The following is a 14,246-nucleotide window of genomic DNA, read 5'->3' as shown; positions in this document are numbered from 1 at the left end:
TTTGTGGGATGAATCTGGCACTCAAATCTCACCCAAAACTCAATAGACACAGTGACAAATGTCTGGTAAAAATTTCAGACCAAAATACCCAAGGAGTAAGACATAGTAAGTCGCAGATCGAGAGTGAACAAAACTGGTTTTTCAAAAACAAAATGTTCTGGCTTTTCTTCATCGTATCTTCTTTTTGTGATTTGTTTTTGGACATGCCTCCTTAACTGGGTGTAAAAAACATATGAAGGTACTTGTGTGAATTTTTCAGTACAATACGGACCCAGAATAAAATTACAAAAAATAGGGGGAAATTCCACAAGTTTTTGTAGAGGATAGTCTTGATTTGCACAAAATGTATGAAAAATTCCCCCGAAATAGTTTTTTCTTGAAATTCCACGAAAGAATCTCCACTGAATTTGGGACAAAACGCGACAAATTTCAGGTCAAACGGATGAGTATTCACCCACGAAAAAAAAATCATACAGTTTCACACACAAAAGAACCTTCCTTTCAGCCCTGGCAGTGATGAATAATAAATTTCTTGTTGATCTTGTGGGACGAATCTGGGGCTCAAATCTCAGCCAAAACCTAATAGACACAGTGACGAATGTCTAGTAAAATTTTCACACCAAAATACCCAGGGAGTAAGGCGTGGTATGTCCCAGACCGAGAGTGAAAAAAACTGGTTTTCCAAAAACAAAACATCCTGGCTTTTTTTCCCGTATCTTCTTTTTGTGATTTGTTTATGGATGTGTCTCCTTACCTGGATGCAAACAACATATGAAAGTACTTGTGTGAATTTTTGCAGCGCAATACGGACCCAGAATAAAATTGCTAAAAGTATGGCGAAATTCCACAAGTTTTTGTAGTGTCGCCTTGGTTTGCACTAAATTTTTGAAAAATTATCCCAAAAAGTTTTTTTCCTGAAATTGCACTTAAGAATCTCCACTGAATTTGGGACAAAACGCGCGAAATTTCAGTTCAAACGGATGAGTATTGACCCACGACAAAAATCAAACAGTTTCACACACAAAAGAACCTTCCTTTCATTTCTGGCAGTGGTGAATAAAAAATTTATATCCGATCTTGTGGGATGAATCGGGAGCTGAACTCTCAGCCACAACTAAATAGACACACTGACAAATGTCTGGTAAAAATTTCAGACCAAAATACCCAAGGAATAAGGCGTAGTAAGTCCCAGACCGAGAGTGAACAAAACATGTTTTCCGAAAACAAAACGTTATGGCTTTTCTTCTCCGTATCTTCTTTTTGTGACTTGTTTATGGATGTGCGTCCTTACCTGGGTGCAAACAACATATGAAAGTAATCGTGTCAATTTTTTCAGCGCAATACGGACCCAGAATAAAATTGAAGAAAGTCAGGCGAAATTCCACAAGTTTTGGTAAATGATAGCCTTGGTTTGCACAAAATATCTGAAAAATTCTCCCGAAATATTTTTTCCTGAAATTCCACGTAGGAATCTCCATTGAATTTGGGACAAAAAGCAAAAAATTTCAGGTCAAACAGATGAGTATTAAACCATGAAAAAAATCAAACAGTTTCACACACAAAAGAATCTTCATCTTAGCCTTGGCAGTGATGAATAAAAAATTTATTGTCGATCTTGCGTGACGAATCTGGGACTCAAATCGTAGCCAAAACTCAATAGACACAGTGACGAATTCCTGGTAAAAAATTGAAACCAAAATACCCAAGGCGTAAGGCGTAAGGCGTAGTAAGTCCGAGACCGAGAGTGAACAAAACAGGTTTTCCGACAACAAAACGCCCTAGCTTTTCTTCTCCGTATCTTCCTTTTGTGATCTGTTTATGCACGTGCCTCCTTACCTAGGTGCACACAACATATGAAAGTACTTGTTTGAATATTCCACAAGTTAGGGCGAAATTCCACAAGTTTTGGTAGAGAATAGCCTTGGTTTGCACAAAAATTTCTGAAATATTCTCGCGAAATAGTTTTTTCCTGAAATTCCTGAAAAATGCGGTAAATTTCAGGTCAAATGGATGAGTCACCCCCGAAAAAAATCAAACGGTTTAACACACAAAAGAACCTTCCTTTCAGATCTAGCAGTGATGAATAAAAAATTTATTGTCGATCTTGTGGGACGAATCTGGGGCTCAAATATCAGCCAAAATCTAATAGACACAGTGACTAATGTCTGGTAAAATTTTCATACCAAAATACCAAAGGAGTAAGGCGTAGTAAGTCTCGGACCGAGAGTGAAAAAATCTGATTTTCCGAAAGCAAAACGTCCTGGTTTTTCTTTCCCGTATCAATATTTTGTGATTTATTTATGGACGTGCCTCCTTACCTGGGTGCAGACAACATATGAAAGTACTTGTGTGAACTTTTTCAGCGCAATACAAACCCAGAATAAAATCGCAGAAAGCTGGGCGAAATTCCACAATTTTGGTAAAAGATAGCCTTGTTTTGCACACAATTTCTGAAAAATTCTTCCGAAATAGTTTTTTCCTGAAATTTTACGTAACAATCTCTACTGAATTTAAGAGAAAACGCGACAAATTTCAGGTCAAATGGATGAGTATTCACCCACGAAAAAAATCAAACAGTTTCACACACAAAAAAACCTTCCTTTTAGCCTTGGCAGTGATGAATAAAAAATTTATTGTCAATATTATGGGACGAATCTGGGGCTCAAATCTCAGCCAAAACTCAATAGACACAGTGACGAATGTCTGGTAAAAATTTGAGACCAAAATTCCCAAGGAGGAAAGCGTAGTAAATCCTAGACCTATAGTGAACAAAACTTGTTTTCCGAAACCAAAATGTCCTGACTTTTCTTCCCCGTATCTTCATTTTGTGATTTGTTTATGGACCTGCCTCCTTACTTGGGTGCAAAAAACATATTAAAGTACTTGTGTGAATTTTTTCAGCGCAATACGGACCTAGAATAAAATTGGAGAAACTAGGGCAAAATTCCACAAGTTTTGGTAGAGGATAGCCTTGGTTTGCACAAAATTTCGGAAAAATCTCCCGAAATAGTTTTTTCCTGAAATTCCAGTAAGCATCTTCACTGAATTTGGGACGAAATGCGAGAAATTTCATGTCCAACGGATGAGTATTCATCGACGAAAAAAATCAAACAGTTTCACACACAAAAGAACCTTACTCTCAACTCCGACAGTGATGAATAAAAAATTTATTGCCAATTTTATGGGACAAATCTGGGGCTCAAATCTCAGCCAAAACCGGTAAAAATTTCAGACCAAAATACCCAAGGAGTAAGGCGTAGTAAGTCCCAGACCGAGAGTGAACAATACTGATTTTTCGAAAACAAAACGTCATGGCTTTACTACCCCGTATCATCTTTTTGTGATATGTTTATGGACGTTCCTCCTTACCTGGGTGCAAACAACATATGAAAATACTTGTGTGAATTTTTTTCAGCGCAATACGGACCCAGAATAAAATTGTAGAAAATAGGATGAAATTCCACAAGTTTTGGTAAAGGATAGCCTGTGTTTTCACAAAATTTCTGAAAAATTCTACTGAAATAGTTTTTTCCTATAATTCCACATAAGAATCTCTATTGAATTTGGGACAAAACGCGATAAATTTCATGTCAAACGGATGAGTATTCACCCACGAAAAAAAATCAAACAGTTTCACACACAAAAGAACCTTCCTCTCAGCCCTGCCAGTGATGAATAAAAAATTTATCGTCGATCTTGTGGGACGAATCTGAGGCTAAAATATCAGCAAAAACTCAATAGACACAGTGATGAATATCTGGTAAAAATTTCAGACCAAAATACCCAAGGAGTAAGAAGTAGTAAGTCCCAAACCAAGAGTGAACAAAAATTGTTTTTCGAAAACAAATTGTCTGGGCTTTTCATCCCCGTATCTTCATTTTGTGATATGTTTATGGACGTAACTCCTTACCTGGGTGCAAAAAATATTAAAGTACTTGTGTGAATTTTTTTCAGCGCAATACGGACCTAGAATAAAATTGGAGAAAGTGGGTCGAAATTCCACAAGTTTTGGTAGAGTATCGCCTTAGTTTGCACAAAATTTCGGAAATATTCTCCCGAAATAGTTTTTTCCTGAAATTCTACGTAAGAATCTCCACAGAATTTGGGAGAAAACGCAACCAATTTCAGCTCAAGCGGATGAGTATTCACCCACGAAAAAAATCATACAATTTCACACACATAAGAACCTTCCTTTCAGCCTTGGCAATGATGAATAAAAAATTTATTGCCAATATTATGGGACGAATTTGGGGCTCAAATCTCAGCCAAAACTCAATAGACACAGTGACGAATGTCCGGTAAAAATTTCAGACCAAAATACTCAAGGAGTAAGGCGTAGTAAGTCCCAGACCGAGAGTGAACAATACTGATTTTTCGAAAACAAAACGTCCTGGCTTTTCTACCCCGTATCATCTTTTTGTGATATGTTTATGGACATGCCTCCTTACCTGGGTGCAAACAACATATGAAAATACTTGTGTGAATTTCTTCAGCGCAATACGGACCCAGAATAAAATTGCAGAAAATATGACGAAATTCCACAAGTTTTGGTAAAGGATAGCCTTGGTTTGCACAAAATTTCTGAAAAATTCTCCCGAAATAGTTTTTTCCTGAAATTTCGCATAAGAATCTCCACTGAATTTTGGACAAAACGTGATAAATTTCAGGTCAAACGAATGAGTATTCACCCACGAAAGAAATCAAACAGTTTCACACACAAAAGAACCTTCCTCTCAGCCTTGGCAGTGATGAATAAAAAATTTATCACCGATCTTGTGGGACGAATCTGAGGCTCAAATATCAGCAAAAACTCAATAGACACAGTGATGAATGTATGGTAAAAATTTCAGACCAAAATACCCAAGGAGTAAGAAGTGTAAGTCCCAAACCGAGAGTGAACAAAACTTGTTTTTCGAAAACAAATTGTCTGGGCTTTTCATCCTCGTATCTTCATTTTGTGATATGTTTATGGACGTAACTCCTTACCTGGGTGCAAAAAATATTAAAGTACTTGTGTGAATTTTTTCAGCGCAATACGGACCCAGAATAAAATTGGAGAAAGTGGGTCAAAATTCCACAAGTTTTGGTAGAGTATCGCCTTGGTTTGCACAAAATTTCGGAAAAATTCTCCCGAAATAGTTTTTTCCTGAAATTCTACATAAGAATCTCCACAGAATTTGGGAGAAAACGCAACAAATTTCAGGTCAAACGGATGAGTTTTCACCCACGAAAAAATCAAACAGTTTCACTCACAAAAGAACCTTCCTTTCAGCCCTGACAGTGATGAATTAAAACTTTATTGCCGATCTTGTGGGATGAATCTGGGTCTCAAGTCTCAACCAAAACTCAATAGACACAGTGACGAATGTCTGGCTAAAATTTCAGACCAAAATACCCAAGAAGTAAGGCGTAGTAAGTCACAGACGGATAGTGAACAAAACAAGTTTTCCGAAAACTAAATGTCCTGCTATTCTTCCCTGTATCTTCTTTTTGTGATTTGTTTGGACTAGCCTCCTTACCTGGGTGGAAACAACATATGAAAGTAGTTATGTGAATTTTTTCAGCGCAATACGGACCCAAAATAAAATACCAGAAAGTAGGGTGAAATTCCACAAAATACCAGAGAGTATAGCCTTGGTTTGCACAAAATTTCTGAAAAATTCTCCTGAAATAGTTTTCCTGAAATTCCACGTAAGAATCCCCACTGAATTTGGGACAAAACGTGGCAAAATTCAGGTCAAACCAGTGAGTATTCACCAACGAAAAATATCAAACAGTTTCGCACACAAAAGAACCTTCCTTTCAGCTCTAGCAGTGATGAATAAAAATATTTCTTGTCGATCTTGTGGGGCGAATCTGGGGCTCAAATCTCAGCCAAAAGTCAATAGACACATTGACAAATGTCTGGTAAAAATTTTAGACCAAAAAACCCACTGAGTAAGGCGTAGTAAGTCCCAGACCGAGAGTGAACAAAACTGGTTTTCTAAAAATAAAATGTCCTGGCTTTTCTTCCTCGTATCTTCTTTTTGTGATTTGTTTATGGACGTGCCTCCTTTCCTGGGTGCAAACAACATATGAAAGTACTTGTGTGAATTTTTTCGGCGCGATACGAAACCATAATAAAATTGCAGGAAGTAGGGCGAAATTCCACAAGTTTTGGTAGAGAATAGCCTTGGTTTGCACAAAATTTATGAAAAATTCTCCTGAAATAGGTTTTTCCTGAAATTTCACGTAAGAATCTCCACTGAATTTGGGACAAAACGCGACAAATTTCATGTCAAACCGATGGGTATTCACCCACGAAAAATATCAAACAGTTTCACACACAAAAGAACCTTCCTTTTAGCCCTGGCAGTTATGAATAAAAAATTTATTGCCGATTTTATGGGATGAATCAGGGTCTCAAATCTAGACCAAAACTCAATAGACACAGTGAAAAATGTCTGGTAAAAAGTTTAGACCAAAATACCCCATGAGTAAAGCGTAGTAAGTCCCAGACTGAGAGTGAACAAAACTAGTTTTCTGAAAATAAAACGTCCTGGCTTTTCTTCCCCATATCTTCTTTTTGTGATTTGTTTCTGGACGTGCCTCCTTTCCTGGGTGCAAACAACATATGAAAGTACTTGTGTGAATTTTTTCGGCGCGGTTCGGAACCAGAATAAAATTGCAGGAAGTAGAGCGAAATTTCAGAAGTTTTGGTAGATGATAGCCTTGGTTTGCACAAAATTTCTGAAAAATTCTCTTGTAATAGTTTTTCCTAAAATTCCACGTAAGAATCTCCACTGAATTTGGGACAAAACGCGACAAATTTCTTGTCAAACGGATGGGTATTCACCCACGAAAAAAATCAAACAGTTTCACACACAAAAGAACCTTCCTTTCAACCCTAACAGTGATGAATAAAAAATTTAAAAAAACATAATCTAAAAGTGTATTCTGAACTACCAAATCCAATTATACAATATGACTTGCACATCTCAACTTCTATTCCGGATTTCATTTTTCACAATTGATCCAAAATGGAAATTTTGGAAGGGAAAAAAACTCAAAAAGCTGACCTGACCTCTCTTCTCTCAAAATAGTGTGACTAAACACCAAAAACCACTAAAAAAAACAAATAGCTAAACCACTCACAATTTCTACGAACCACTCAAAATAGGAGAAATCAAACACAATTGCCAAAAATGCAACCCCAATCATGTAGAGGAAGAAGAGTCAAAACCTAGATCTATTTAAAACTTAATAACATTTTTGTCTTAAATCCTTTCGATTATTTGTGTCAAATTGTCAATAACCTCTTTTTGAACACATCTTTTTTTCATACATCTCATCCAAATTCTTTTTACTGTTTCTTGGGTTCATCCATACAGTGGTTTCAATATATTATCTTCGCCATAACAACTAGCTATATTTTTAAAGTAATATATTAATTTTATAAATAGTTAAAAATGATTTTATCGAATATAAAGTACACAAGTATATAAATATAAATTTAAAATTTATATGAAATTTGAAGCGAAATAATTTGTAAATTAAATCAGTAGAAAACTAAGTACTCATGAATTTTGTGTAAAAACTTCTGTGCATTTTAAATTCACAAGTTCCCTGAAATATACATTCAAATCTTAAATCAACACAAAAGACGCTTGCAAATTTTCTAATGAATAGTTCTAAACAAAAAACGATAACCACTTTTTTAAAATAAATAAAGCAATTAGAATTACGTACGACAGGTTTATTGGATAACTTTTTCAAACATATTTTATATATTTAAACATGTTTAAGCATCTTTGACTTTTCATCTTCTGTGTTTCAGGATGAGCATGATTTCTATTATCTGTTTCAATTTTCACATTATTTTTGTGATTGTTCTTGCAATTTTCGTACACATATCATCTCAGCTTGGTTCAAAGGTAGAAGTGCTTCCTGGGTTTGAAGGGCCTCTTCCTTTTGAACTCGAAACAGGGTAAGCAAAACCACTTTCCCCTTTTCTGATTTCAACCCTATTCAATGATTCCATGGATCTTAGTTTGATAGACATAAATGAAGAACAGGTATGTAGGATTAGGAGAAACAGATGATGACAAGCAAGTGTTTTACTACTTTATCAAGTCAGAGAATGATCCTGCAAAAGATCCTCTTATGCTTTGGCTCACTGGAGGCCCTGGTTGCTCTTCATTTTCTGGGCTTGCTTTTCAAATTGGTAATTCTTAGATGAAAACTTTCTATGTTAGACACTAGATTTGGATTTCGCACCACACTATTTTACTGATTTTGAAGTTTGAAAGAATTTATCAAGATAGATTATATGGATTTATTCTAAGGAAGAATTTCTTGAATGAGAGATTACATAGAAAGAGAGTAATATTTAGAGGGGTGTAATAGATGTATTGCAAGTATTTGCTTTGGTGCAATTAAAGGCATGAGCTTGGGTTACTTCCAAGTCGCAGGATGCAATTTTTTCCTTCTCTGATTGGTGTGTTGATCCTTTGGTCTGTATGGAGATGATGTTTTGATGGTTTGTTTGGGTATAAGAGTGAGGGTTGTAGACAGTTCTTTTCGGATTTTTTAAAGTTTTTAGGAGTTGGCAGGGTGTGTGTTGTGGAAAAGGTTAAAAGATTGTGTGTTTTGTATAAGGGTTGGGTCACCCCTAAAGTGACTCAGATTTATTCATTGTTTATTGCTGATAAAAAAAATGATAATAACATGAGATGTATGCTAGTTTTAATACATAATTTTTCGAAAATAGAATGAAGTAAAGTATATGGAGATTTTTGGCATAAGTAATATGAAAATGAAATTTAAATTTTAAATGAAGGAAGAGTGATGATTAATATGATGGTGATGGGATGATTCAAATCTAAATTTTTATTTAAAGTTTAAAGAATCAATCACTAACTTACCCTATTTATTTATATATTTATATTTTTAAGTAGTGTGTTACAGTGTTTTTCATTATTATTTTCCATTTTTATAGCAGTGATTATTATTAAACCCATTGTTACCATGCAACATTTTTAGTCTCTAATCTCTTATTCAAAAACTAATTTCACGAAACAAATTGAATGTAAATAGGTCCATTTGGATTCAAGAGAGAGGAGTATGATGGGAGAGTGCCAAATTTGTTCTTGAGGCCACAGTCATGGACCAAGGTATACATTTCATAATGCATCCTCAACAACTCTTCCTTTGTTTCATCTTACAATGTTACTTCCAATTTCATAACATTAATAATCTTAACTTATCATAGGCACTGATACTTGGTCTTCTTACATGATTCTTTTGAACATGTTATGTCATGCTGCTAATTCTTTGTAATGTTTTGTTTTGACAGGTATGTAGCATTGTTTTTGTAGATTTGCCTTTTGGAACAGGCTTCTCGTATACAACAAATGTGACTGCTTATAGGAAGGACTGGAAGTTAGTTCACCATACCCATCAATTTCTTAGGAAGGTACACTCATTTTGCATGTTATAAAAATTAAGTTGATAGTTAAATTTTAGTAGTTAATTAAATATTAAAAATTATTTTAAATATTAACTTTTTAAAACTTTTAAAATAATATTTAATTTAATCAATATAATAATTAATTATTTTATTTCTAAAATTAGTTTTTTTTTAATAATTTCCTTGTAGTGCTATAATCTCTACTAACAACTAACACTACAAGAAAATCGTGAAATAGAAACTAATTTTAGAGACAAAAAATAATTAGTTGTTATAGTAACTAAATTAGAGATTATTTTTAGAGACTAAAAAAAATTTGGTTTCTAAATTAGTTTATATTATTGTTAAATGGTTTCTAAATTGGTATCTAATTAGCTACCAAGGTTTTTGCTATCAAATTTAAAATTTTAGTAATTAATTAAATACCAATTTAGAAACTATTTAAAAATAATAGAAACTAGTTAATAACAAAAAAAATTAATTTTTAAAATAGTTTCTAATTTAGTCATTATAGCAACTAATTATTTTTTATAAAGTGTAAGTTTTACTCTCTTTTTTCTGACTAGTTTTCCCTTTTCCTAACCTTTTGAAAACATGGTGTTTTGATCATTCTTTTATTAAACTGCAATCCTGGTATGGTCATCTTTGTAGTGGCTGATTGATCACCCAGAATTTCTTTCAAATGACTTTTACTTTGGAGCTGATTCATATTCTGGCATACCTGGCCCTGCCATTGTTCAAGAAATTTCAAAGGGTATGAAATTCAAATTGGCTTAATTTAGTTATAAGATGAATCGGTTACTCAATTAATGGTTATTGTCTTCTCAATTATATTGACAATGTGGCAAAAAGGTTTCTTATGATTTGGATTATCTGGTGATAGGTAGAAGTTAGTAAAACAAGACAAAAATTATACCAAAAACAACTACTTAATTACTCTCTTATAATCCTTTCTAGCTTGCTTGTTATAGAAACATAATATGTATAGATGAAAAATGTTTATAGGAAGAATATTAAAGTTTGATTCAATTGTATTGTAATTATATTTTTATTGTTAAAAAGTGATATCATCTACTAACAAAATAAATAGATTATAAATAAATAATTAAAAAAATATTAGTCAGTCTGTCAATTCATCCTCTAACAAGGCAAATTACTATTTTAAGTTTGTATAACCTTGTCAGGTCAGTCCAACTTAATTCGTTTTTATGGATCAGTGACAGATTGAGCCACTTACCTGGATTGACCCGTTTTGCTACCCCTAATATTTGATTGAGATATTGTCACTTCATTGAGATTGGACAACTCAACTTCTATCAAGAGGTTAACATGCATGCACATACAATAAATCTTACTATCATTCTTCGATTTCCTTGATTAACAGGAAATGAAATAGGTCTTCAACCACCAATAAATCTTCAGGTTTGCTATCAGTATCAGTTTCTCTATCTGTGCTTTTACTACAGACAAAATAAAATTCTAGAGTGATTTTTTATACCTCAGCTCATTCAAACAATAGCTTTCCACCTTTTCAAAATTGTAATGTTCAACTGCATTTCTAAGCTCCGAAATATCAAAAAAATTATTAAATAAAAACTAATTTTAGAGATAAAAAATAATTAATTATTCTATTAGTAAAATTAAATACTATTTTGAAGACTGAATAATTTATTGGTATTTAAATCAGTTTTTATTATTGATAAATAGTTTCTAAATTGATATCTAATTAGATACCAAGATTTTAGATATCAATTTTAGAATCTAAATAATTGATAGTTAAAACTAAGGTAACTAATTAGATACCAATTTAGAAACTATTTATCAATAATAGAAACTAATTTATATACTAATAATTTTTTTAGTCTCGAAAATAATATTTAATTTAGTCATTATAAAAACTAATTATTTTTTGTTTTTAATTTTAGTTTTTATTCAATGATTTTTTGTAGTGTATAAATTGATCATAAGATATTTTTAGGGATATCTACTAGGGAACCCCATGACAACACGAAAAGAAAAAAATGACAAAATCCCATTTGCTCATGGAATGGGGCTTATTTCTGATGAACTCTATGAGGTAATAGCCATATTTTTCATCTGTTTAATAATAGCACACTACAAGAAAATCATGAATAAAAACTAATTTTTAGTGACAAAAATAATTAGTTGCTATAATGACTAAATTAGAGACCATTTTATAAACTAAAAAAAATGATTTCTAAATTAGTTTATATTATTGTTAAATGATTTCTAAATTAGTATCTAATTAACAATCGAAGTTTATGCTACCAAATTTATAAACTAAATAATTGGTAGTTAAAACCTTGGTTGCTAATTAGATACTAATTTAGAAACCATTTAACAATAATAGAAACTAATTTAGAAACCAAAATTTTTTTAGTCTTTAAAATGGTCTTTAATTTAGTCATTATAGCAACTAATTATTTTTTGTCACTAAAAATTAGTTTCTATTTAATGATTTTCTTGTAGTGACAGAAATGACAATGATTCTTACTCATCTCATATATGGACAGTCACTGAAGAGAAATTGCAAAGGAGAATATATAGATGTAGATTCTAGAAATGAATTGTGTTCAAGAGATCTCAACTACTATGATGAGGCAAGTAATATTTGTTTTTTTTTATATCAGTTGAGTTAAATATTATATATCACCATAATAATAAATATTGTTTCTTATCTTCAGTGCCTTTCAGGAATTAATGAATTCAACATTTTGGATCTCTATTGCAAAGATGATTCTACTAAGAATCATGATCAAGGTCCATGGAGAAGATCTCTGACTCAGAAATTTGAGTCCTCTCTCAATTCTCATCTCACAGAGTTAGACACAAGATGCCAAGTAATTCCTTTGTACCTTAAAATGCACTCTCAAACTTTTTCTCCACCATGTTTACAATTTGGTTTCTCCATTTTACATTATTGTAGATATATGGTTTTTTCCTTGCCACTCAATGGGCCAATGATGAGAGTGTTCGCAAAGCACTGCACATTCGAGAGGTTTGATATAATATTTAGTTCATTATGTTCATCAAAATTGGCAAAAAATACTTTGGTCTATGTTCAACTACAAATCAATTCAAAGTTGAGTAATGGACCAAACAAGTGTTCCCATGCAGATATTTTTGTGATCAACTATCTATAAGAAGTATAAAAGATCGACTTTTTTTAAAAGAAAACAGAATTATAAAAGTATTATATTAGATAGATCATAAACATATTAAAGCCTTATTCTTGTTGCAGGGAACAAAAGGCAAATGGGAACGTTGTTGGACTGGTGATTTTGAGTTTGAGATCTCTAGCAGCTTCGAGTTTCATTTAAATCTCAGTGCTAAAGGATATCGTTCTCTAATATATAGGTGAAGAGATTCATTTTCTGAAAACTTTTTGTTTTTATAAAAACTTTCATGTACGTTAGAAATCACTCTACAACTTGACATCTTAGCTATACTGACATCTCAAATAACAACAATCATTTGTCATCACATGAAAAAAAAAATATTATTAAGAAAAAAAATATGAGAGAACTACACCAAAACTCATATGTTAACAAAAACGATACTTAGGTAGAGAATACCTATTCGTTAAGAATTTTAAGAAGAGACTAGATGGAAGTTTATTATACCAATAAAATGGTTTTCTATGAATAAATTCTAAATTAGATAACTTATCAGCACACGCATTCCCTTCACGAAAAATATGAGTAACCTAAACCTAATTTTCTCGAAGTATTTCTAAAACTTATGTTTTCATATGTTAAGTGTTTTTCAGTTTGAATATATTGAAGGATGTGTTTATATCTAGCTAATTTTCTTTTATGGAAATTGGTGTTTTGGTGGCAGTGGGGATCATGATGCAGTTGTTCCTTTCATGTCGACTCAAACATGGATCAGAGCTCTAAACTACTCCATTGTAGACGATTGGAGGCCATGGCTTCTTGAAGGCCAAGTTGCAGGGTGAGAATGAAACATTATGGCCTTGATATTGTTGATTTTGTATGCAAAACTAATAGCACCTTCACTCTGAATAATTTGCATCTGTGTAATATTTGTGAATATTTTGCATTCCAAGCAGATACACAAGAACATACTCTAATCAAATGACATTTGCAACTGTGAAGGTAAGACAGGAACATTGAATTTTAGGTTACAATATTGTGAATTGAGTTACTTTGATAATATTGTAAGTGATTGATTACAGGGTTCAGGACACACAGCTCCTGAGTACAAACCTGATGAAGGTTACGCCATGTTCAGTAGATGGATAGCCAGAAAGCCTTTGTAAGTCAACCCCAATGGTGTGTATCCAAATGTAATAAATTATTACAAATAAAATATGTTATAATAATTTGACATCTATATGTTATAGTGGTTTGCAAATTCTACACTTTTAAGTTACTTTAAAATTTAAATAATTTGTAGTTAATTAGATACTAATATATAAATTATTTATCAATAATAGAAACTAGTTTGTATACTAATAATTTTTTTAGTCTCTAAAATATTATCTAATTTAGTCAGTATAGCAACTAATTATTTTTTATCGTTAAATTTAATTTTTATCTAATGATTTTCTAAAAGTGTACACACGCATTGAGAGTCAAAATAAAATCTATGATCTCTTTAGATGTTGCTCTTATACTTGTATCTATATTTGTTCTAGTATGTAGTATAGTTATAGCATATCACAATACAAACAACACAAAAAAGTAAGCTATTAAAATAAATTTTCAACAGGAGTAAATGTATGTAAATGAGATGTTTTAATTAGCAATCCACA

At 32.5% G+C, this 14,246-nt stretch overlaps 1 protein-coding gene across 1 annotated transcript; it reads left to right on the top strand.

The window, feature by feature from the left end:
• The first annotated feature begins 7,616 nt into the window (after positions 1-7,616).
• On the top strand, positions 7,617-13,827 carry LOC137818967 (serine carboxypeptidase-like 11). Its single transcript, XM_068622636.2, has 14 exons — positions 7,617-7,966; positions 8,055-8,203; positions 9,076-9,152; positions 9,335-9,454; positions 10,100-10,202; positions 10,833-10,870; positions 11,427-11,525; positions 11,983-12,069; positions 12,154-12,309; positions 12,396-12,467; positions 12,711-12,826; positions 13,310-13,423; positions 13,542-13,587; positions 13,668-13,827. Exons 1-14 carry the CDS (start codon positions 7,818-7,820, stop codon positions 13,749-13,751), a joined length of 1,410 nt encoding a protein of 469 aa, XP_068478737.2. The 5' UTR covers positions 7,617-7,817; the 3' UTR covers positions 13,752-13,827.
• The last annotated feature ends 419 nt before the right edge of the window (positions 13,828-14,246 follow it).

This window comes from Phaseolus vulgaris, chromosome 10 (genome assembly GCF_051622355.1).
Source record: "Phaseolus vulgaris cultivar YP4 chromosome 10, ASM5162235v1, whole genome shotgun sequence".
NCBI lineage: Eukaryota > Viridiplantae > Streptophyta > Magnoliopsida > Fabales > Fabaceae > Phaseolus > Phaseolus vulgaris.
The sequence above is the reverse complement of the archived record's forward strand: the minus strand, read 5'-3'. Positions and strand labels throughout refer to the sequence as shown.